General features: G+C 35.0%; 1 protein-coding gene across 1 annotated transcript; it reads right to left on the reverse strand.

Moving 5' to 3' along the window:
* Positions 1 to 10,424: 10,424 nt before the first annotated feature.
* Positions 10,425 to 14,608, reverse strand: LOC125497877 (putative disease resistance protein RGA1). The gene is made up of 4 exons (XM_057394630.1): positions 14,272 to 14,608; positions 12,743 to 14,113; positions 11,348 to 12,129; positions 10,425 to 11,146 (listed from the first exon to the last, which is right to left on the reverse strand). Exons 1-4 carry the CDS (start codon positions 14,606 to 14,608, stop codon positions 10,790 to 10,792), a joined length of 2,847 nt encoding a protein of 948 aa, XP_057250613.1. The 3' UTR covers positions 10,425 to 10,789.
* Positions 14,609 to 22,338: the final 7,730 nt, after the last annotated feature.

The raw sequence follows: 22,338 nt of genomic DNA on the forward strand, positions 1-22,338 counted from the left end.
AATAAAAGAACCTTGTGTGTTGAAGAAAGTATCCATGTCTTGTTTGATGAGACTAACATGTTCAGCAAGCATGTGCAGGTTGAAGATGTTGATGAGTTCGAAATTGGTATGCTGAACTTTACAGGGGCTAAGGATGAAGATGGTGCTGAACCAGGCTCACCACACAACTCTCATAGAGAGGAAGAGTCTGGTCCAGCACAGAATCAGGTAGCTCAAGAGGTAAGGGAAGGAGATAGTGACTCAGATGCTCATCCACATGAAGATGATGCAGATGAGACCACTATGGAAACTGGTTCACCTGCTCAAAACAACAATGAGACAGGGGGAACCAGTACAGGAACAGGTTCAACATTAGAAGGCACAAATGAAAACATTGATATGAATAAATCTTTTAAGTACAAGTCCTCTCACCCCACTGATCTAATCATTAGTGACATTAACAAGGGGGTGCAGACAAGGAATTCTACTTTGCAAAACTTTTGTGCATTCTATTCCTTCTTATCAAGTGTTGAACCTACTGACTATAAGGTTGCTTTAACGGATCCAGATTGGGTTCTAGCCATGCAAGATGAACTCAATCAGTTTGAGAGAAATCAAGTATGGCATCTTGAACCCAGGACGGAGAACATGTCTGTTATTGGAACTAAATGGGTGTTCAGGAACAAATTGGACGATTCAGGAATTATAGTCAGAAACAAAGCTAGGCTAGTGGTTCAAGGGTTTAATCAACAGGAAGGAATTGATTATGATGAAACCTTTGCTCCAGTAGCCAGGCTTGAAGCTATCAGGATATTAATTGCATTTGCTGCTCAAATGAATTTTAAACTCTTTCAAATGGACGTTAAGACACCTTTCTTAATGGCTATTTGAAAGAAGATGTTTATGTAAAGCAGCCCCCTGGTTTGAGATAGTGATTTGCCAAATCATGTTTTTAAACTCGATAAAGCTCTCTATGGTCTCAAACAAGCTCCAGAGCTTGGTATGAGAGACTTTCCAGTTTTCTTTTAGAAAATGGTTATAAGAGAGGATCAGTTGACAAGACACTATTCTTGAAAGAAAGGGAATTGATCTGTTAGTGGTCCAAATATATGTTGATGATATTTTGTTTGGAGCTACTAATCCTGATTTGTGTAAAGAGTTTGCAGATTTGATGAAGAGCGAATTTGAGATGAGTATGATGGGAGAGCTTGGATTCTTCCTTGGTCTTCAAATCAAGCAAACCAAAGATGGAATCATGATCCATCAACAGAAATACCTCAAGGAGCTGCTGAAGAGGTATGGTCTGCAAGATAGCAAGTCCTATGAAACACCTATTCCAACTTCTACAAAATTGAGCCTTGATGAGAAGGGAAAGGATGTTGAGGGACGCTATACAGAGGTATGATTGGCTCATTGCTTTACTTAACAGCCAGTAGGCCAGATATAGTGTTTTCAGTAGGGTTGTGTGCGAGATTTCAAAGCAACCCTAAAGAATCTCACCTAAAGGCTGTTAAAAGGATTCTTGATATCTCAATGGTACTGATGATTTGTGTTTGTGGTATCCAAAGGGCAGCAGCATGAGCCTCATTGGATACACAGATGCTGACTTTGCTGGTTTTATTGTGGACAGGAAAGTACTTCTGGAATGGCCCACTTCTTAGGTTCTTGTCTCATTTCATGGGGATCTAAGAAACAAAATTCTGTAGCATTATCCACAGCTGAGTCTGAGTACATTGCTGCTGCTTTGTGCTGTGCTAACTCTTGTGGATAAAGTCACAACTAAAGGATTTTGGGGTCTGTTTCGGAAGTGTTTCGATTTTATGTGATAACACAAGTGCAATCAATATTTCGAAAAACCTGTCCAGCATTCTAAAACCAAGCATATTGAGATTAAGGCATCATTTTCTAAGGGACAATGTTGAAAAAGGTAATGTTGAGTTGGAGTTTTGCAGGTCAGAAGATCAATATGCTGACATATTTACAAAACCTTTGAGCAGAGAAGTGTTCATCAACTTCGTACCTTGTTGGGTATGATTAAGATTAGACAATGAGCTCTTAGGTCTTGACTTGTCCCTTTGGCTAGTCAAATGATGTCAATTTGTGTATATATTTTTTTTGTAATTTTTTTTTTTTTTTCTTTAGGGCTTACAAAGTTCTTATGCGATGCTGAACTGATCATCTTAGTACTTGGAGTACTTAAGCATAAGTCTTAAAAGGTAAGTTGGCACAGACCAGTTGCAGACCACTTGGGAACCAGATTCTTGAGGCGGTTATTCTCTGAATACTTGGTTTATTTTTCAAATTTCAAATTAGGAAAATAAATGAAGTGACGGTTGTAATTAAGGCAACTGCAGTTTGCGAAGAACGGATATATCCGTTTGATTTTTTTTCTTCTTACCATCTTATATATATTCTTGCATGTGATCATACTTTCCTTATTTCTCTCTCATTATCTTTGATCACATATTTTCTTGTTTTTTTCTTTAGTTGCTTATTCTCTCTCGATCAAACCCTACTTTCTTCTACTCCTTTCTTTCTCGAATTCTTGAAACACAAATTGTTCAAGTTTTCTTTTCTTGTTCTCAAGTGCTCACAACAGAGTAAATTCAGTCTCATCATGTCAAAAAGAAGGAGTTCAAGGTTGGTCGAAAAGGAGGTTGAAGAATCTCCTGAAATTGAAACAAGCAAGCAAAGGAAGTGGTTGATCCGTTGTAGAGGAAGAGATTGAAGAAGAGGAAGAAGTACCTCTGATACGAGGTCTCAAAGAAGCCAACCACTGCAAAATCCACCACTACAAAATCAACAACACCAAAAATCACCACAAAATCTACCACCACAACAGCAGTTACTTCCACATCAACCGCCAAAAACCAAAACACTACTCCCAAAATTACAAAAACCACCACTCCCAAAAACCTGTCACACCAAAATCAAAGGCTCCCTCTCCAAAACCGGTTGAGGAGTCTAAGCCAGAGGAGTCGGAGAAGATAGAGGAGTCAGAATCTGAAAAGGAGTCGGAGCCGGTGGGTGAGTCGGAACCGGAAAATCAGGAGTTGGAGGAAGAAGAAGTTGAGAAGGAGGATGTTGTAGTTGAAAAGGCAAAGAAGGTTGCCGCCAAGAAACCGCCATCAAAAGCGGTTAAGTCTGTTGAGAAGACGGTTACCAAACCCATTCCTTAAAACCGCTAGTCAAAACCACCAAGTCCAAAATCTCTACCCCCTCAATCTCACCTAAACCAGTGGAGAAATTAAAAAAGAAGGCAGATGTTGATGTTGAGGGGGAAGTTTTTAAGAAGGAGGGGTTAAGGCTGGTGCTAGCAAGGGCCTAGATAAAGACGGTTGCTAGAGGGTGCTGAATCTTCCAAAGGCAAGGAGATCATGGAGCAGGAACCAGAATCAGACCGGTTCCCTGCTGACAAAAAGAGGAAGGTGTCTGCTACTGCTGCTGCTGAGGGTTCTAAACCCAAGAAAAGTAAGTCTATTACTCCTGCGCCTTTGTATGATTTGAGGGATAGGTCTATACTGGTTGGTTTTTCTGTTGCAAAGAGTTGGGTTAATCAGAAATTCTTGCGAAGGAAGCCCTAGATTTTCAGAAATGGTCTGTGTTATTTGCCAAAGAACTTGATGTGTTTATGCCTTTGGTTGAGGAATTTTATGAACACCTGCATACTAAGGACGATGGGTCCTACTTTGCTTTTGTTAAGGGCACTCCCATTAATTTATCTGAGAAGAGTTTGGCTGAAATTCTCAAAGTCCCACACAAGGGACTGGATGAGTACTCAAGGGAGAACTGGCCCACAGTTAAAGGCCTCACAGCAGAACAGATCCAGACCAGGTTGTTCATTGGTCCTCCTAACCCTAAGCAGGGGTACACCATTGGCCATCTAAGGGAGCCATCATGAGGATCTTTCATACCATAGCCTCAAAGATTGTGTTTCCCAGAGCACAAGGGCGCATGAGTGTTCGGTTGATGGATAGTGTTCTTATTTACTGTCTCATGGAACATATTCCAGTCAATCTCCCTGCTATAATTTTGGGTCACATGATCTGCTGTGTGGAAAAGGCCAAGCATGCACTGCCCTATGGAGGATGGCTGACCTTAGTGTTCACTCATTGGAAAATTCGTATGGTGGGAGACTATGGCACCATGTCTCACCTTACGAATCAGATTATAGGTCAGAAGGGCATGTCTATGCAGGTGGTGTTCTGAAAATGAAAAGTGCAGCAAAGGGTGATGCTATTGGTGAAGGGACCAGTACGGAATCAGTTCAGGCTACTTATGCCTTGGTGAAGCAGTTGAGTGACCAGAATCAGATGATGCAGAATATGCTAAATAGTGTCATTCAGCTTTGCACTGCTCTTCAGGAATCCTACAGAGAGTTGAGGTTCGCCTTGACAAGGCTGGTATTCAGGGAAGAGAGGATTCTGAGGAAAAGGATGAGTCATCTCATGCTGCTGGTGATGAAGATGATGAAGAGGAGGAGGCAGAAGAGGAGGAGGAGAGCAAGAAGAAGAGGAGGAAGAAGACATGAAGAAGATGCTTCAGAGAACTTGAGGAGAAGAAGATGATGGGACTGAAAATGACTCTGGAGCTGATTGATTTATTTTCTTTTCTTCTTATTATTTTTTGTTGCTAACCCCTCTTTCCCTAAACTTTCTATCTGGTTACCCCCCCTTCCCAAATTACAAAAACAATTGATCTCTTCTGTAATTTGGTCTACTACTGGTCTGTAATAACTCTTAATTAGGACAAGTAGCTTTTGGTACTCTGCAGGAACTTTGGTAGCATCAGCATCCCTAGAATGCTGTTTGAGCTGCCTATTTGGCTTGAATTAGTAGTTTCTACTGCTTATTTTATGTTCCTTTGATTGTACCCTTGATTCATTTTGATGATGCCAAAAGGGGGAAGCAGGTGTGAAGGTTATGTGATCTTTTCCACCTAATCTTAGGGGGGCGTAGATCTGGTGCTATAACTTGTGTGTGTTGCACAACTAGAACAAGGCTGAGGCCTTGTTAGTGGTGACAGACTAGAAGTGGTTTGGATTGAGTGTATTCAAAGCACTTTACTTCTTTTCACCCTAATGACTTAGAAATAAGTCTGAACACTACTGATGTTCTTCTTGCGGATGCATGTTTAAGTCTAAGAGCTCTGAGTCTAATTAGTATTTGCCTATGGTACTTAGAAACTCTTTCTTAAACTGCTGTCAGTTAGTTGTGAACTGGTGTACTTGTAAATGATGCTTAATCTGCAGGAACAGTACGAGACCAGTTCTTTGAGTTCTTATCTTAAGAATTCAATTTGTTTGAAAAAAGTTCCCAAAACTAATGATATTATTTGCAGGGGGAACTTCAGGGTTTGTCGTCATCAAAAAGGGGAATTTGTTATGTTCCCTATTTTGAGTTTTGAATGATGACAAACCACATTGAACTATTATATTGCATGTATGTTTCTGTTTACATGTGTAGGTGCCAAAGTACGAGTTCAATGGATAGAAAGACGAAGCTAGTGAAGCCAAGTCTTGAAGAATTGCATGAAGACCAAGATCAAGTGTAGCTTTTAGGTCTTAGATGCAATGTAAGTGGTATAAAGGTTTTAATGCATTATAAAGGTTTGAAACTAGAGAGATGAGGTAGTTGTGGATGACAAGAAACATCGGATACTGTCATACACAACTACAAGTAAAACTTGGTTGATTGGAACAATCTGGGAACAGATCTGAACCAGTCCTCTAATTTTACTTCATGCATTCGTATTTTAGGAAAGTTTCTTTCCGCGTAAAATTGATTTTCAAAATACACGGATGCATGGTTTGTTATGCGAGCAAGATTTCTTAAGTATGGTAAGTGTGTTATATGATATTATACTGAGTATATTTTCCTTGGAATAATTTCCATACTTCCGAGGAAATATACTCTCATAATATCATGTAACACTTACTTACCAAAGGCTTATTTAAGAAGTTTGCTAGATTCAAACCTTAAGCTTTTGCACGATAATTTTTGAGTATTCTCTCAGCAAAAGTATTCTTTCTCAAGTATTCAAACCTAGCATAAACCCTAATACCACATAGATAAAAAACTAGTCTCATTCTAAGCATATTAGGCTGTTTTGCTCGTGAGAGAAAAACTTGTTGTATTTGAGCATCCTGTGAGTTTAGGTTGCTGGGAAAGTTGATCAGGGATCAATTTCATTTGAACCATCATAGTTGGTGGTTGAGTTGAACTTCCATAGTTGGAAGTTGGGGAATCATCTTGTGCATAGGTGCATAAGTGATTGAGTGTAATCCTTTTGTTATTCTGAGTTGATTAATAAAAGAGTGAGTGAGTGGAGGACGTAGACTTATTTGAAGTCGAACCTCGTTAAATCCTTGTGTTGTTTATTCATTGCTTTTATTTCCGCTGCTAGAGAACTGGTTCCTTATTGTTCTTACAATAATCGAAAAAGTTGCAACATTCGGACAAACACTCAATTCACCCCCCCCCCTCTTGAGTGTCTCTTGCACCTACACATACATAAATAAACAGACATTCACAACTGAACTTATTTTATCTTTGGATTTAACACGTGATCACAACTCACAATCCGAGACTACTTTAACTCCTTTTTACTCTTAACTTTCTATACTTGTTGAACCTAGCCAACAACAATCTTACCTTTATATAGGTATAACTTGTAACTTACCAAATAAGGTCCACGACCCTCATAAGATAATAAATAATACTTCTCAAAGAATACATGCATTACATGATTCACTTTAACATATATAATTCTTATGCGAATTAATAAATAAACTTTATTAACATGCTTGCATCAATTATTCCATACAAACATATAATTCGGTATTCATAATCAATTCTAGATCACATGTTGCACACAGGCATAAAACATGTAAAATAATTTCCAGAAATCACATATATGAACAAGTAGGTTCCTATACATGATACTAATATTTAAATATTCCTTAAAACATGATACTAAGCCACATAGCACGTAATAATGTACGTACCTTGTATATACTAGTTTGTAGGCCACTTTTAAATCGTTAAAAGTCTCCTACAATGTATTCTCCGCCTAGAAAACAAAGTAACTAAAATTAATAACTCGAAATGAAATTTACAGCACCTTTAATTAAATTAAAGCCCCTTAAAAACACGTTTTAAAATCGATTTTAAGTGTCAAACTTAAGTTATTTTTAATATCTAGTATAGTACTACTATTCTAGCAATTAAAACTCCTAAATAACTCTTTTATGAAATTACAGCACTTTTGAAATTTAATAACCATCCTTAAAACATGTACATCATATTTAAAAACACGTACTAAGTAAATCTCATAGTTCATAATATATTACTTTAGTTTCTAGCAATTAAAAACCCTAAAAACTCTTATTTTCATGATTAAAACTACAAATAAACTCAATATAATAAATCTGAAATTTCTTATAATATATACTATGATGACCGAAATCATATATATATAAAAACAGTAATTTAATTAGTAAACATGATTAATAATAATAAAATAACATAAAAACCTAGTCTTTTAATGGAATCTTAGGAAGGAAGAAAGAAAACAACTGACAACCGAAGGAGGAAGAATGGGCGCCGGCACAGCAACAACAGCAACAACACGGCAGCAGCAACTTTTCGGATTTGAGAAGGTTTGTGACCAACAAGAAACGTTACTTGAAGAAGAAGAAACGAGATTTGAGAGAGAAAACCGAAAGAAACGACGCACGAAGAGGAGAGAGAAAAAGTCGAAGGAAGAAGGAAAAGGGGCGTTGAATGACGTGAAGTTTGTGGAGAAAATAATTGTGTGGGATAAAATAATTGGGTTTTAGGATATTTATATAAAGGCTTCCCTTGATGGGCTTAGGAAAAGAGATAATGTTTAATGAAATTTGATGACTAATAAGATGGACAACTTAAGACTTTAGTCATCAACATGACTCTTTCCCTTTATATCCTTTTTAGGATTTTCGATTCCATTAAACTTCTTTTTCAATATACTTTAATATTTACTTTTATTAAAACATGCTTAATTAAAATATTTCCAATTCCATTAAGCCATGAAAAATAATTTCATTTGACTTTTTAAAATAGTCAACCCTTTTTAAATAGTCACATCATTTTCCCAACTCATTTGGGTTTAAATATAACTATATAAATATTAAATATATTTATAAAATTCTTTAAAATTATGGGGGATTACACCAGGTACCCCTAAGTTTCATGATAATACACTCAAATGATCTTAATGACTAACAACGGTTAACTCTGTTAACCATTGTTAGTCATTAACCTTAATTTAGGAGATGTCAATCCTATTAACCATTAACCCTAACTCTTAGCCCTAAACCTAACCCTAACCACCCCTGCCCCCTCCCCCACCCTCCCACCACCCATGCAGCCCCCCTCCCCCACTATCGCGACGCCCCTCTTTAGGTAGTTGATGGTAGGATCAGATATTTTTCTAAACCACAGGGATACCTAGTAAATTTTGGAAAATACGATGGTACCAGGTGAATATTAAGAAACATCAGAAGTACCTAGTGAAAAAATCGAAAAATCAATATTTGACTTCTTCGGAAATAAAATCCAAAACAATATTACGGGATGTAAAGTATGTAATCATTAGTTGGTCACTTATCTCTTTATTTGAGAGATATGCTAAAAACCCGGAAAAACAACACACTATTATAAATAAGGCATCAGCAAAATTTCACACGGACAACTAGTACCAATTCCCCACCAGCTGAAATTTGAGTTGGCTCATTAGAGATATTGGAAGGATTACACAAAATGTTGTCTGATTACACATAATGTTGAACAATTAATGCGAATCAGGTATGAAATGCAAGTCAGAATGGACAAAATGAGGACAACATATTGATTTATATAGATTTTGAGAAGTCACATAGGATTTTTTTGTCAAGAACTACTACCTAGTAAAATAAATTGTTTGCAAAGCAATGCAAGGATCATAAAAGTTAGTTATGCCACAATGTTCAAACAAGAAGCAAAATAAATATCTTTTTTAATTGCTCTTTGTCTCTATCTAGACACATTTAATCATCACATATCACTATTTTGACTTTACATTGACTCCATAGTGTTATACACTTATACTTGACTCTTGAGATGTAAATAATAGACAACCTTCTGAGTTCTGATATAAGCTGAGTGTTTCTCAGATTGTACTGCAAACTTGGATTTGCAATTAGAAAGTGCTAGCATAGCTCTTGGAGTGCACAAATAGTTCTATATGCAAATATACTTCTAAAAGCATTATAGTCTCTGTTATTCAGATTTACTCCCTCCGGTTTTTATTAATTTAACCGTATTCTTTTTTGGGATGTCATTTATTAGTTTACCCCTTTCTTTTGTTTCTATTTTTGGAATGGGACCACTAACTTTTCATCACACATACATTCTACTTTAATATAAAATAATTGTTTTTCTTTCTTTCTATTACCCACAACATTATTTCCTCCTAAAATTCTCTACAAAATAAAGGGGTAACTAATAAAGACCGGAAGAAGTACTTATTAGCTTGACCAAAATCCTTGGAATAAAACACATTAAGTGTTCGTTTGGTTAAACGTGTATATATTCTCAAAATATTGCAATGCCGATTAAGGTTTATTTTTAGGAAATGCTTGTTTGGTAGGATATAGGATTTTTTCCTACTTATGTGAAGTTCCGCTTACTTGAGCGGAAGAGGGCAGATGAGCAACTTCTTGTGTAGTTGTGTTATTATTATCAAGTAAACAACTACTTGCATATCTCTATTATATAAGGGAAGGGGGAAGCAATGGTGTCCTCTTTTGAAATACCAATTTTGCCCCCCTTCTCTTTCTAAATTACAAAATAGTGTTTGTATTTTTTACTTTGCTAAATTTAAGAGCTGCCTATATTTGGCAAACTGTATTCCTCCTTTTTTTTCCCCTAAAAAAGATGTTACCATATCCAATTCCCACAATCATAGTCAAGAAAAAAAATACTTCGTGCCATACATGATACATGTTGCGCGGATTCGATTATGGGCTTATAACTACACAATACTATGATCTAATAAATTTTTTATAACTCAGAATATAACTCAGAAGAGAAGCTCCAAACAAAAGAGGGAAAAAACTAAAATAAATTCAAAACACTAATAACTTAATAGGTCATGATTAGATAACAATATTCGTGCATTTCCAGAATATTATTATGTTCGCAATGACATTTTTTGAAATTTTCAATGATATATAATTTTTTTTTCTAAAATGTTCAAATTTTGACTCTTATGCGGAAGAAAATCGAGTTTCTGATTCGAAAGAAAATTCAAACACGCATCGCGTGCAAAAAATTCTATAGTAATATAGAGGAAGTTTACTGCATTCATATATAATTAAACGACCACTAGATAAGTGAATCCCCCCCTAAACGAGTAAATATATCATGAAAAAAGAACTGTATCATACATTTTCAATTTAATTTAGCATTTGCGAAAATTTAGCCTGATTTACAAGGAGAGAGTACTTTCGTGGTGCTCTACTGCCTTCCACTGCCTTGAATCGATTAAAGATTGAAATTCAAGGGGATTTTACTTTTAAGGCATAAGTTACTCTCCTAAAACTTACACTTTCTCTAGATTATAGAAAGTACATCAGATACAAGTACTCTAGCTATAGATTTATATACCTAGATTCTAGAAGACTAGAACAAAGCAAACCAGGTCTAGTACATACACAAGCACACACACATGCCCACAAAAATACATGCGCAAATTTAGCATTAATGGCGGCGTTCAGGTAACTGGAACATCAATCGAAGATGCTCTCTCGAATACTTACAAGTGGGATATGTTGAATCTTTGTCCAATCCTTACCATTTGGGCCTTGGCATCTCTCTGCTAATCCCGGACACTCAATGATTCGAAGTTGAGTTATAGAAGTAAGCTTGCGGAAGCCTTCTGGTAATGATGTCAATTTGGGACAATCAAACAATTCTATATGCTCAAGAGACTGGAAACAACTGATCCATTCTGGTAATTCTTTCAAATCCTTGATAAACCTTATTTCTAAAGAACGAAGGTTCGCCAGATGTTGAAGACCTCTAGGAAAAGCCACTAGTTTAGGAATCTCTCGCAATTGCAAATAACGAAGACTTTTGAAGGCTTTCTATGGCAATCAATCTTCATTTTCAGGGTGTTCAGTTGGTGATAGATCAAGCTCTTCGCAATTCAACAAGTCCAACTTCTCTAATGCAGTTAGATATTCTAGGCCTTCAGAGAAATTTTTTAAGTTATGACAATTACTGAATGCCAAAGATCGGAGACTAGTTAGACTTCTGAAAACTTCTCCTAGTCTGGAAGTGCTTACCAAGTTGCCATCTTGCACCTCTAGTAAGGAAAGTTGACGCATATATTCTTTTGGCAGGGATATAAGGTCTTCAATGTTATCGATGCTCAACTGTTTCAGCTTTGAACTACACTGGGGAAAAGAAGTTGTCATCTTTAACACTGCTAGGGTCTTGTTGATCTCCACCAGCGTCAATTTCTCCACATTAGGACTAAGAGGCAGGACCATCAGGTTGGGGCACCTTTCTATCCATAACTTTGATAGATTAGAAAATGACATTAATAATAAGTTATCTTGCGCCAATTGATATGATACTTCTTTTTTGTCATTATTAACAATTGCGCCTACTTTCCACCATCCCTTGAGATTACTCAAACCAATTAGCATAAGTTCTTCAAGAGATGGGAAGAACACTGCTTCTATTGGTGGTGGTAGTGACGATGATGAGGAAAGGTCACATATATCATTCTCCATGTATTCCAGACTAGACAGATTTTCAAGAGTAAGACGCTTTAAGAAAGGTAGTCGCCCAAAAGTCGGGACTTCCAGGCATCTTTCACACCTATAAAGTCTAATCTCAACAAGATTTAGAAGAAGACTACCAGATATATTATCTATCATTATCCAACTTGGGAGCTTCTGACCTCTAAACCCACCAATCCTTAGCTTTCTTAGATTAGGATGTGGTTGGAGGCCTTCCATCACTGCTATATCATAGTCACTTACATCTTCATCCAACCCTGTCAGATCTATATGCAATTCTGTCAACCTGTGTTTACTGCTCAAGTTTGCCTTTGCTCCATCTAAGACCAGATCTTTTGAGTCTCCGTGAATTTCAATGTGCAAGGCTCCTCTCAGGGTCCGTTTGGTTGGAAATATTTTAGGCTTGGAAACGGATTGAGGTAACACACTCCCTTATATTATGTTTGGTTGGGTTATCCATTTTTTTCACTCCCTTACTAGCCCAATTTTGATTCCCCCATCTTGAAACCCTCCTCACACCATAGGAAACAAAAAGTAAGGGAGTCATTAGGCCAATGATTCCATTCCTACATCAAGACAAACAAGTGTCTAAAGTAACACATTCCATTTCCATTCCATCCTTTCATCCCATTCCATTCCCTTTCCATTCCTTATTTTGAACCAAACGACCCTTCAGGTTATTAAGGTTCTTCAGATCACTTAATTTTGCACAGAGCTTAGTTCTGGATATTGGAGAACGCCTATCTCCAACTATAAAGTGAGGTAGCTTATGAAGGGAAGTCAATTCTCCTAATCCTGAAGGCATGTGAGTTAAGTTGTGACATTCATCAACATCAAGGCTCCTAAGGTTGGCGAGTTTCTTAATATTTATAGGTAATGTTCTCAGCTTCAAACACAAATACAGTTTCAGTGTTTGTAGGTTATAAAGTTATGTGACTGAAGCAGGTAGATCTTTAATAGACGTCACAGAGAGATTAAGGTACCTTAAGTGAATCAATTGGCATATTGAACTGGGCAAGCATTGGAGGCCAAGGTGATGTAGATCCAACACTCTTAAGCATCTGAAATTTGATAATATCTCTAGACAAGTTGATTTGCCTAAGATCAAGCCATCTTCCCTTTGCACTGGCAAAAGAAATGTTCGCAGAAGCTTCAAATCTAGCATGCAACTGGGTATTTTCCACGAGGAACTCAAACGATAATTGAAGGATAAGTGATGGATTCTATTGTTGAAGTTACTGTCTCCAAACTTTGTTACCTTGAACTTGACTCCAGCCACTTCTTGAGCAAGATCGTGCATCAAGTCATGCATTTTACAGCTCGTAATGGCCCCCCATTCATTTCTGATTATATCCTGAAAGAAGCATCGTTGCAACAACATAAGGAAATACTCTTCAGCAAGGTCTTCCAGACTTTGGTTTTCGTTTGTGGGAATAATGAAACCCTCAGCCATCCAAAGATCGATCAATATCTCCTTCTTATATCTGGAGTCCTTGGGAAACAGTGCGCAATAAGTGAAACAATTCTTCAACGGAGACCATAGGTGGTGGTAGCTAAGCTTGAGAATGCTCATAATGTTATTTTGATTCTCAGAAATATTAGCAAGAGTTGTATCATTGAATGACCACCACTTACTTTCATCCTTACCATAAAGAAGACTGCCTAAAGTTCTTACAGCCAAAGGAACATTGGCACATTTGTTAATAATTTCCTTACCGACTTTCACAAGATGTGGCTCCTTTTGAGCTTGTCCAGGCATAAATGCCATCTTTACAAATAAATCCCATGAGTTCTCTTCAGATAGGCCTTGTAATTGATATGGAGGAAGAGTGCTCATTATGTTTGCCACCTCCCTTGATCGAGTAGTTACCAGAATCATACTTCCCTTTCTACCAATCTTCAACAGAGCCCTGAGCTTGATCCATTCCTCACGATCTTCGTTCCAAACATCATCGAGAACAAGGAAGTATTTCCTGTCACCAATTTCCTGCCGCAACCGACCCTGTAATTGCTCCATATCTAATTTTGGAGTTTCAGTGTTTGTTGCTGACATGAGCATCTTTTCTATAATTCCCTTGACATTAAAGATGTCAGATACACATACCCATAATCTCAGCTCAAAGTGTATGTCAACTTGATCATCATTATATATGAGTTGTGCTAAAGTGGTTTTCCCTTGGCCTTCAATCCCCACAATTGAGATAACAGGGAGCAACTCGTGCTCAGGAACATCATCAGTAGAAGAGGAGGCAAACATCAAATCTAACAAAGCTTTCTTATCACCATCTCTACCAATAATTTCTTCTGCATTAACAGTGGAATAAGTTTCATCTCTTTCTAGTCATCACTCTTTCTTCTTCATAACATCGACGTACAAAGGCAAACTCAATGCTGTCTTTGACTATGCCATCAAGCTCTTGCCTAATGGATTTAATCTTTTGTGAAATTTTAAAGGCAAATGCGATCTGATTGCACCGGGAAAAGAAAGTTTTTTACTTCTTTAGTCAATTTGTTTCCCCCCATGAGCTGCCTTCTTGATGCAACTGTAGCGATTTCATCAAATAGATCATCAGCAGCATAGACAGCAGTGGTAAGCCTTTCAAGCCAACCACGAACAGCATGACTATCAGCTTGCTTCTCCTCAGCATCCAAGAGCACATCTTTGATTGTGCTGATGGTGTTCTTGAGCTTCTCAAGCCGAGCCTTGAAGCCCCAAGCCGAGGCAATATCATCAAGCGCAGTTGATCCCAAATTCTTAAGTACTTCTTCTGCAACGCCAAAAAGAACTGCTTCTGCCATCTTTCTTTCTTTAATCTCTCTCTTCTGATAGACTTTATCAGATTTTGGTGATACAAGAAGATAGCCAAAAGGACAGTTTTACGGGGATGAAGATAAAATATGTATTAGTATTACATCAGTAATAATTAGTTGGGGCAAGAATCAAGATACAGCCATCATATTTGACTACATTTCATCCCTTAACCTGTGGTCCCCCCCGTTAGATCTTTTCTAAGAATTATCTTCACGAAATAATCCAAAGTTATACTACCTCTTTTTCTTATTAATCTACTCAATTTGTACTTTGACACCCATTACGTACTTCACTTTTGGTTCTCAGTTGTGATTTAAACCTAAAAGAAAAAATACTCGTAGTGGAATCTTGTAAAATTCATCTCAACATATAAAGTTTCCAAATATCAGATTTTTACAATTTTTACTTGTTTATAACTATAGGTATTAATAGTCAAAATTCGGCGTTACCAAACGTGAAAGTCAAATTTTTTAGATTAAAAAGACGGAACATAATAATATTTAACCCAATGAAAACTAACACAAGAAACAGTTGTTTATGTTGGACATATTGAACGTATGGGGCTCATGAAGGTGTATGGGTGTGAAGATAAGGTTGCGTAGAAGGAAAAACGCTTAAAAATGTTGTAAGGGGAGTTCGCCCGATCGGGTCAGGCAATGCCGGCCGATCGGGACCGTAACAAAAACTACAGCAGGGGAATTTTGTGAGGCGCCCAATGACATCGGGCACCTTTGTCCGATCGGGCAGAAGTACCTAACAACGACAGGGCGTCTTTTCACCCGATCAGGCCCGCGTACAACTTTGGTTGGGAATTAAGTGCCCGATCGGGCGATGGCTTATTTTGGCAGTTTTCAAAGCGGAAAACGCATTTTTTCGAAGGGGTATAAATACGGCTACCCTAATACGTCTCTAATTGTATTCTACATCATTATTAACATATTCAAAAGAGAAAAAACTAGAGAGAGAGTTCTTTAAGTGCTTTTGTAATCTTTCTTGAACGTTCAGTGTAGATTCGTGGTTTTTCTCCCAGTTATTGGGTTTCCACGTAAATGTTCTTGTGTGTTATTTACTGGTTTGTTATTTGTTGTTCTATTATTGTTTGGTATTACTTGCTAGATTAATAGTAAATAAAACTTACAAGTGGTATCAAGAGCTAGGTTGGTTTATTGTCTAGATCTAGAAGTAATTAACAATGGAGGATGCAAAGATCAGAATTGAGAAGTTTGATGGAACAGATTTTGGATATTGGAAGATGCAAATTGAAGACTTCCTATATCATAAGAATTTGTATCAACCCTTTTCTGCAAAGCCAGATAGCACTGATGAGGCTATGTGGAAGGTACTCGATCGACATTCACTAGCGATGGTGCGGTTGACATTGGCTCGGACTGTGGCGTTCAATGTCAAGGATATCAAAACAACGACGGAATTAATCAAAGCACTGTCAAATATGTATAAGAAGCTCTCGGCAATGAATAAGGTATATCTGATAATGCGCCGTTTATTTGATTTAGAGATGAATAATGATAGTTTTGCTGCTGAACATATTAATGAATTTAATTCAATAATAAGGGCATTGTTCTCCCTAGCTTATTTTCAGTTCAATTCAGTTCAGTTGCAACTTGCAATCAGTTCAGTTCAATTCAGTCATTTAATTCTCTGATAATAAAGCAATGATAATTATTATTATTATCATTATTATTACTACTACTAATACTATTATAAATATTAATATCATGATTACAATTATTATTATTATTTATTATTATTGTTATTATTACTCCTATTACTATTGCTTATAAAATTAACGTGTGTCTATGTATATATTTTGGTGAAAGAAAAAAAATAACCTAATACTTATTCGATTAGGATTATTTGCCCGAGTCGAAAATCTCAACTAAAATTAAGCGTAAAGACGCATAATTGTAGAAAAATCAAAATCTAGCACAATCAAAACAACTGATCAATGACAAAAAAAAAAGATTTTTTAAAAAAAGGAAAGATTTTGAGCTCTTTGCAAAATTACAGTAAAAAACAATGGAAAATAATGTACACATCCTATTAAATTTGTAACATTCTTTTTAAGCGTTGGGTGATAAAGTATATTATATATTTCATATTCTAATTTTGTTCGTCAGGTCATTAGTTTATCGGTTTATTACGGACTAATCCATCTATCTCACAATAATTTAATATAATTTATTAAAACAATTTATTATTATTTTATTTAATAACTTACTATTATTAATAAATCATTATTATGAATTTATTATTAATTAAATAATATTATATTACATTATTATCACTACTATTAGTTATAATTTAATTCAGTTCAGTTCAGCTGTTTTATGCCAAAAAGAACAAGTCCTAAGTCAATTATCTTTGGTTAATATTGTCTTTTGAGGATGAAGTAGTGAAAGCCCTAATTTTGTTGTCCTCCTTACCTAATGTTTAGGAAACTGTTGTAACTGCTGTTAGTAATTTTTCTGGTGAAGAAAAACTAGTATATGATGTTGTGCATCATCTGATTTTGAGTGAGAACATTCAAATGAAGAAGAGTGGAGAATCATCTGGAGCATACAGCGCAAAAAAAAATTGATCAAGCCTGCATACAATTTTGCCCCATATTTAAATTGATTATAGGGCCTCCCTATAAAAAAAATTGATTATAGGACTTGATATCATAATTTTGCCTTTGCATTCACCTCTTGTTTTTTTAGAAAAGTGTTTAAAGCTCAATAGGGCGAACAAAACGAGACGCGGAGAGTGTAATAGTGTAAATTATACTCTCAAGTAGTGGTGTCAAAACAGGTTCTCAAACAGGTTCTAATATACCCATGGCGAACCAGGTCAGACCCGAACAGGTCAGGATTCTGATTGTTAGTGTCCCAGGTCATGACTGGTCAGGTTTTGTTCAACTGGGTCGAACACATTTGAATCATTGGATTCCCGGGTACCGAACAGGTCTGAGCGTTCCATTTACAAGTCGATCCATTCTTGGATATCATCACCCATTGACATTTTTTTGTCGGGTTTGTGCAGGTCGTATTTAGATTTCATGTACGGTTGATTTAAGTCAAATGTACTCGTGTTGAATTAGTAATGACCTTACTTCGACCATTGTGAAACATCGGGTCCATTCGCTATTGACAATTCAACTTCGGGTAACTCCTGATTGGGCCATCTTGATTTTGTTATGGATTTTGTAAACGAATCATATTAATAAATGTATTAAGATTGACATATATATACATATGTGTGTGTGCGATAAATATATGGATGACAACGAAAAACCAATAAAAATACTATATTGATATCGTGATGTTTAGTGTATTCTCTTAGTCAACTCTTATTTCGAATAATCAATTGCGTAAAACCACTCTAATGAGTAAAGGAGTAGAACGACTCTTCATATGTTTTAATATTATATATTATAACCAACGACAATAATAACGAGTAGACGATTAAATCCAAACTGTATATAAATGATTTGTTATTATAAGCATTAATAAGCATTATGATTGATATATAAGTTTGTAAATAGCTATGATGGTTATGACAATAATAATAATACTAATGAACATAAAGCAACAATGATAATAGGTAAAAATACAAATAATAACAGTAATAGTAACAAGGCTAACAATAGCAATTGTAATACAAATAAGAACAGGAATACTAACAATAATAATAACAATATAAATTCTAATATGTTGAATTATTTTAATATAAGATTGATATCAAAATAATTGTAAAATCAATCTAATACTCTATTGATTATAAATTAGTATAACGACTCTTAATATGTTATAATACTATAACAAATGACAACCATACATTTATATGTTTACAACGACGGTTCATATGAGACCTAAGTGATTATAACAAGGGTTCATATGTTGCACAATAATAATAATAATAATAATAAATAAAAAAAATTATACCCCCAAATTATTATCCCCTATAAAAGCTAACTATAGCTTATTAAAATAAGTTAACTATTAAAAAGTAACAACCATAAGTTAAGTAAAATAATTAACAAGTACGTACTAGTTACTAAATAGTAACTTGTTAACAACCATATAGTTTAATACTAGTATAAGATTAACAACCACAACACTCCCTTATCTTTATAAGTTATAAGATTATTTAAGTTAATTATTTTTATGTTATAATATAGTTTAATACTAGTATAGTATTTATGGTCTTCTCTTAACTTTGTGTATATATATATATATATATATATATATGACTATAAAGATACTATTTTATCAGTAGGCTTATATATGTTAGTACAATATATCAATAACAAACATATATAATGCGGTATATATGTATTATGTTGTGACTATATATGATAAAGTATAAACAAACTATTTTATCAATATGTTTAATCATTTTAGTAGTATTATACATTGGTATTAAATTAATTGTAAAACCATTCTAATACTATGTTGATTATAAATTAGTACAATGACTCTTGATATATTATAATATTATAACAAATGACAATCATATGTTTACAACAACGGTTCATATGAGGCTTGAATGTCATAACGAGAGTTTATATGTTATACGATAATAATAATAATAATAATAATAATAATAAACATAACAACAGTTTATATAAATGATAGTAAACATAACAGCCATAAGTCAATAGTTAACTCGATGGTAACTTGTTAACAACTATATGTTAACTTATCATTTAGTCAGTTACTCACATAGACTTATACCAACTTAGTAACTCACTAGCTTTTTCCTAGATAATTGAAGAAGTTGTTATTATATAAGATTAATGAATGTATATTGATTATAAGCTAATTCAAGAGAATAGTACACTATTTTATCTAATTCAAGATAATAGTACACTATTTTAGATACTAGTCATGTTAAATGCATTTTGAAACTAAAACATGTATTTAGATTGAAATAATTGATTATAACGAGGGTTCACATGTTGTACAATAATAATAATAATAAATTATACCCCCCAAAATCATACTCCCTTATAAAAGCTAACCATAACTTATTAAAAAGTAAAATTAATAAGTTAACTATTAACAAGTAACAACCATAAGTAAATTAGTTAACAAGTACTTGCTAGTTACTATATAGTTAAATTAAAACAAGTTATTATTAGATATGATCAATATAATGAATGTATGAATGAAAGTTCATAGTTCAAGATAACAATATTCCATATAAGTTCATCATCTTTATGATGATAATATAACAAACAATCACTATCAACTCATGAAGTTCATATATATAAGTTATATCGTTACACTATAAGTTTACTAAATAAATATTATAATCAAACAATTACATAATTGAGTGATATTTGCATACATAACACTATAAAAATAATAACTTAACAAATAAATAACCATAGAGTTGTAGAGCTTAACTTAATAGGAGACATTGAATTTAATTATTTCGGGAACATAGTTTCTTATATATATAGGGTTGTTTGTTAAATTACTATTTTTTTTTGCATTTTAACCAGATCTTAGCCGATTAAATCTTATTGCTTGTTAACAAGATCTTGATATGAAGCATATTGTTATACTATAGTTCACGTAAATAACTATAATCAAAACATTATTGAGTAAGTAACAGTTGTACAAGTAATTTTTCAAGAAGTTTAGTTTCATAAGTAATGATCTAGAACAATATAACTAGTATAACTATAAGTCTATAACTGATTAGTGTTTATGCTCTTTGTCATTCCCTAATCAATTCGCCGACAAATGAGACAAAGAGATAATTGACACGAGCAAATTTTGGTTAAACAAATAATATAGACTATGAAAATTTTAATTATTATTACTTTAGATAATTATGATTATAATTTGAAAATCTTAATTATTATTTTAGATAATTATGACTAGTAGAGAAATGTCGATTTGTGTCGGACATGGGACCCCTATTTGCGTCGTATTTGTGTCCGACGGCATAGGTCTCGACGCAGATGACCTATAATTGATCTGCGTCGTATGCGAAAACGGCGCAGATCTTTTAGCTATTTGCGTCGCACGTTCTATACGGTGCGACAAAAATTGCTCTCCTCAGCCCCACCAACTACAAATTACACCTGAATATAAGGGGAATTTGCGTCGCACATAGCACAGGGTGCGACGCAAATTAGGCATCTGCGTCGCATATGGCACTAGGTGCGACGCAAATGACATTATAGGAAAAATAAAATAAAAACCAGTACCAAGCATGAATGCTTTAGTACTGCATTCGAGGAAAAAATTTGTCAATAATCAAAAAAAGAAACGAGACAAATATCAAAAAACGAGATCTAACAAGTGAACCTAACATCTGCCTTGCGACGATTAAGAAACAAATGATAATAATTAAAAACGAGATCTAAAAAATATTAAGAAACGAACAAATCTGGACAGATGAATATTTTATCAAAAATTATATATTCAGATACAAAAGACGAAATTAAAAAAATGAACCTAAACAAAAAACCAGATCTAACAGACTTGATAATAATTATAAAACGAGATCTAACAAATATTAAGAAACAAGTGATAATAATTAAACAAGTGAAATAATGAAATTAAGAAACGAAAAAATCTGGACAGATGAATATTTATCAAAAATTATATATTAAGAAACAAAAGACGAAATTAAAAAAAATGAACCTAAACAAAAAAAATCAGATCTAGCAGATAAAGAACTTGATAATAATTTAAAAAACGAGAGTGAGATCGTAACTCATGTGGTTCAGTCGTTAATTAGTCCCCTTCGCCTTTGATCTAAGAGGAAGATGAAGAAAGAGGGAGGGAGGGAGAGAGCATGAATCCCAGATCTGAAAATGAAAAAAATTAAATAAAAAGAAATCAAGTCTAAAAAATGAAAACAAAAAAACTGAACATTCAATACTAAACATTCATAAACTCAGAATTTTCAATTAGGTAAACAAAAAAAAGCGAAAATTCAAAAGTGAGAAAAAAATCAGAAGTCAACTCAAAAAAATTATGAAAAATCAACAAAAACAAGAAGAAATTGAGAAAAAAGTTACCAGTAAAGAATATTTCAGCACGATTCGTGTTTGTTCTTGTTCGGTTGTTCATTTCTTCGAATCACAAAACCAGTAATGAATCTTCGTTTGTTCGTTTCTTCGAAGGAATCACGATTCGTGTTTTTTCTTCGCTTTATCAACTTTTGTTTCGTCGAATTTTTTGCAGAAGTGAGAAATTTCGTTTCAGAAAAAGAGATGAATTTAAAGGGTTTTTTTGTAGAGGGGAGGAGAGAGAAAGAAGATGAGAGTTTTGAGGAAGCTAAGGAAGAAGGGGGTTTGAAAGGCGATGAGGCAACGAATTTAGGGTTAAGGGGTTAAGTGGGGGGGTGGGTTTGTACGTGGGCCAAGATATTTAGGGTAGGAGAGTTGGGCGTCAAGGAATACGGGGGCCAAGTGATTTGCGTCGGATGGGCCGGTGGTACGACGCAAATCAGTCTTTTGCAACGCATCTTATAGACGTGCGACGTAGTTAAGGCCTCAAATTTTGTCACTGGATACAACGATTTACGTCGTATGGCCAAGGGGTCCGATGCACATTGGACTTTTGCAACGCACCTAAGGCATGTGCGACGCATATAGCTCGTATCTGGTGCTTATGGACCTATGTGGTGCGTCGCACTCTCCTTTGCGTGCGACGCAAATTACGTTTTTGCGTCGTTTGGGCTTCCATGCGAC

This window comes from Beta vulgaris, chromosome 5, assembly GCF_026745355.1.
Source record: "Beta vulgaris subsp. vulgaris cultivar EL10 chromosome 5, EL10.2, whole genome shotgun sequence".
NCBI lineage: Eukaryota > Viridiplantae > Streptophyta > Magnoliopsida > Caryophyllales > Amaranthaceae > Beta > Beta vulgaris.